Source organism: Helianthus annuus, chromosome 15 (assembly GCF_002127325.2).
Source record: "Helianthus annuus cultivar XRQ/B chromosome 15, HanXRQr2.0-SUNRISE, whole genome shotgun sequence".
In the NCBI taxonomy this organism is placed as follows: domain Eukaryota; kingdom Viridiplantae; phylum Streptophyta; class Magnoliopsida; order Asterales; family Asteraceae; genus Helianthus; species Helianthus annuus.
Genome location: NC_035447.2, coordinates 44,933,826 through 44,937,268, shown reverse-complemented (window position 1 = coordinate 44,937,268; position 3,443 = coordinate 44,933,826). Strand labels below are relative to the sequence as shown.

At 33.1% G+C, this 3,443-nt stretch overlaps 1 protein-coding gene across 1 annotated transcript; it reads right to left on the bottom strand.

Annotated features, from left to right (window-relative positions):
• Window positions 1–2,444: 2,444 nt before the first annotated feature.
• LOC110913647 lies at window positions 2,445–3,161 on the bottom strand. The gene is made up of 2 exons (XM_022158469.1): window positions 2,754–3,161; window positions 2,445–2,675 (listed from the first exon to the last, which is right to left on the bottom strand). Exons 1-2 carry the CDS (start codon window positions 3,159–3,161, stop codon window positions 2,445–2,447), a joined length of 639 nt encoding a protein of 212 aa, XP_022014161.1.
• Window positions 3,162–3,443: the final 282 nt, after the last annotated feature.

The window sequence follows — 3,443 nt, the reverse complement described above, 5'->3', positions numbered from 1 at the left end:
GTAAGGGGTAAATGCGAGGCCATGAGAGCTCAGGTTAGAACTTCCGTTCGTACAGAGAGATGATGGCTCGACTTTCGGTGGGTCCCCTTTGGAGATCTTTTATTCAACAGCACATGATTAACAATTTTCAATGTTTCATCATTTTTTGTACTAAGGGCTGGCTTTAAAGATTAAAGCAAATGCAAAGTATTATACGAGGACTAGGCTATTGCTCCCGCAAAATCAGAAGTCCTGGTATAATACCCCAGATATCATCACGTACAAAGACCTAGTATATCAGAAATAGAGTCTTTCAAACAGGATTTCAGGGGTTACCTATATATCCAGGAGATGTTCCCCACGTAAAAGCAAGTTATTATTTTTGTTTATATCCTAAAAAATTTACTAAATGTGTAAAAACCTATCGGCATATCATCAGTGAGACTGATTAATGCTTTAAAACTTTGCATTTCTTTAGCGTACCGCAACTGTCTAGCTGATGTACTATCATTTTCCCTTTTTCACAACAAAACTCCTTTTGAATTTTTCAATGTTTTTGACATTTTTTAAATTTTCGAATTTTTCTAAAATTTTTACTCCCCCTAAAATCAAAATATGTTTCAATTTTGATTTTCTAGGAAAATTTGAAAACAAACTATACAAACTTGACAAACTGATTTGAATCGCTTCAATTCGCCATCCACTTGGCTTAAACAATCAGAACTCCCCTTACAACAAACTATTTTCCCATTATAATTTCAAAACACTTAAGTTTGTTTTAATCAAAATGGTTTTTCCGGAAATTAGTTTTGTTGTTACCATTTGTAGGATAGGGGAAAAACTCATCACTTTGTTTTTTTATGAAGGTTAAATCAAGTTCAATTTAATGACCTTGATTAACCACTTGTAGGAGACAACCCACTTTTCTACCACCTGTGGATTTATTCAAACACAACATTTTCAAGAATGATGCCGATTCCTGCTCCACTATTACCAACTTGGGAACTCCGGCAAGTCAGGTTTTCATTTAAAGAGATCCACCCAAGCCTGACGAACCTTGGGTGTTTTTGTGTGATTATCACTCGGTTTCTTTTCAATTTTTTGTTTTAATTTTCCGTTTGACAATGATGGAAAGCTTGCATCATCCATTGTCTTAACGGAATTATCACTTTTTACCTCAATAGATGGCTCCTCTGGCTTTGACGAACCAGATTCGTCGCCTGCACGTGGCTCCTTTGTTTCCGAAGAAACAAATTCATCACCAGGAAGTGAAAATTTCACTTTCTTTGTTTTGTTAATCTTTTGATTAACCACTTTTTCTTTCTTTATTATCCCTTTTGTCCTCAGATTTGTATCTGATGAATTCGTTTTACTTGACTGATCATTCTTTGGAGAGCAAAACGATTTATCAGAACTGTTATCTGATTTTCTAGTTGTATCCGAGGACAAAATCCTTTCAAGATATTCCCTCGCTTTCTTCCTTTTCTTCCTCAGTCTGTCTTTCTACCCTTGTGAAAGCTTCACTTTCTGTTCTAGAATTTACCTCAATAGATGGCTTTTCTTCGACTATAACTGATTTCTTAGCTTTTTTCTGAGATTCAACCCTCGATCTTTCGTTGGATCTCATTGGGCAATCTCTGGCAATGTGACCTTTGATATGGCATTGAAAGCATCTTCTTATCTCAAAACTCTGACTATGGCAGTTAACAGCAATGTGTCCTTGAAAACCACATGTGTAACACACTCTGTTATCATACCATTCTTCACTTCCAAACCACACACTTAAATCATAACATTGTTTGGCTTTGTGGTAATCATCACTCCTCTTGTAAGCTGGATTTGACTTTTGAGCACTGTGGTCAAACCTGCACCACTTATTACCAATTTTTTGTGAGTTTTAATTTTCCAATTTTTGTGGTTTTTTATCACGATTGGATGATTGAACTGATGAACTTTTATTGTTGTTTTGAAAATTTTCTGAATTTTTCACATTTTGTTTTCGTTCTGCATTCTTCTTCAAAGGTTTCTGTGATGAACATTCACCTTTTTCTGTAGATTGCAAAACAGTTTCTTGAAATTTTTCTTTTAATTTCAAAAATATTTTCTTTTTCTCATCTTTATCATCAGTTTTATCATCACAATCTTCAATTTTGACTTTGTCAAAATTTGTGACATTGTCACTTATTGGAATTCCATTGATCGGTTTTGGACATAAATGATTCAGAAATACTGACGAGGTCACAAAACCTTTCAATTTCTTTTCAAGATCATCAATTTTATTTCTAGCAATCTCAACTTCTTTCTCAAGTTGAGTAATTTTCTCAAGATGAGAGTTTATTGCTTTTTCATTTTCAACTTTATTCTCTTCAATAACAAATTTTTCATTTTCCAAAACTTTTATTTGATCTTGAAATTTTGTTTGTTTTTCTTTTAAATTTTTATTTTCCAATTTTATCTAAAAATCTTCATTTCTGAATTTCAAAATCTTTTTCTTTTTCTTTCAAATATTTGATTTTCAGTGTCAAAATGTCAACATCTCTTAACAGTTTGACATTTTCAGATTTTGATTTTTCACAATTTGAGCACATCCCAAGGATCTTTTTGTCATCAGCTTCATTCTCGTTCTTGAAAGCTGGAATTTCTTCAACCTGTTTCATTACCACTCGTACTCTTTCTTCAGGTTTGATTTCATCATTCTGTGACAACACAGTTGTCTCATCATGTTCAGATGCTTTTTGATGAACACTGTCAACCTATTTCTTCTTAGTTTGTACAATTTCTTCCACATTTGCTGACTTATGATTCTTCATTTTCGCAGCTTGTTTATTTTTAAGCTCTTCCAGTTTACCTGCATAAAACATATTATACAATTCAGGTGCAAACATTCTTTTATAATATTCAAGTTTTTCAATTTCTTCACTGTCATCGTCACTTTCTTCATCTGATGATTTATCAAAAACTGGAGATTTTTCTGAAACTTCTTCTGAATCCTTTTCCATCTTCTCTGAATCAACTTCTAAATCCCTTTCAACTTTTTCTGAATCAACTTCTAAAGCATTTTTATCTTTCTCTAAAATATCTTTTGAAATCTTTTCTGTTGAAATTGGTTCTTCTTCTTCCTTTACAAGACTGTATTGTTGAGATTCATAATAATAATATGCCAATTCTTCTAAACTTTCCATGTTTCGGTAACAAGTTTCACAAGTTCAGCTTTCAAACGAAATCAATCACTTCCAAACGAAATTCACTTTCACACGATATTAATTTTCCTACGAAATCAACTTGGTGCGAAATAACTCTTCAAGCGAAATACGCTTTTCACACGAAATGCCTGTTTCAAACGAAATAGACTTCTGGTACGAAATGGATGTTGATTTCGTATGAAATGAAGTTCAAACACAATATTTCGTGCGAAATGAAGTCCAACAGTTGATTTCGTGCGAAATACAACTCAAAAGGTTGAT

What these genes read in the sequence shown, in the direction of transcription:
- LOC110913647 (XM_022158469.1), bottom strand. Translation starts at nt 3,161, where the DNA reads ATGGAAAGTTTAGAAGAATTGGCATATTATTATTATGAATCTCAACAA. An exon ending in CAGCAAATGTGGAAGAAATT is followed by an intron (nt 2,676 to 2,753) that starts GTACAAACTAAG and finishes GTGTTGTCACAG; the next exon opens with AATGATGAAATCAAACCTGA.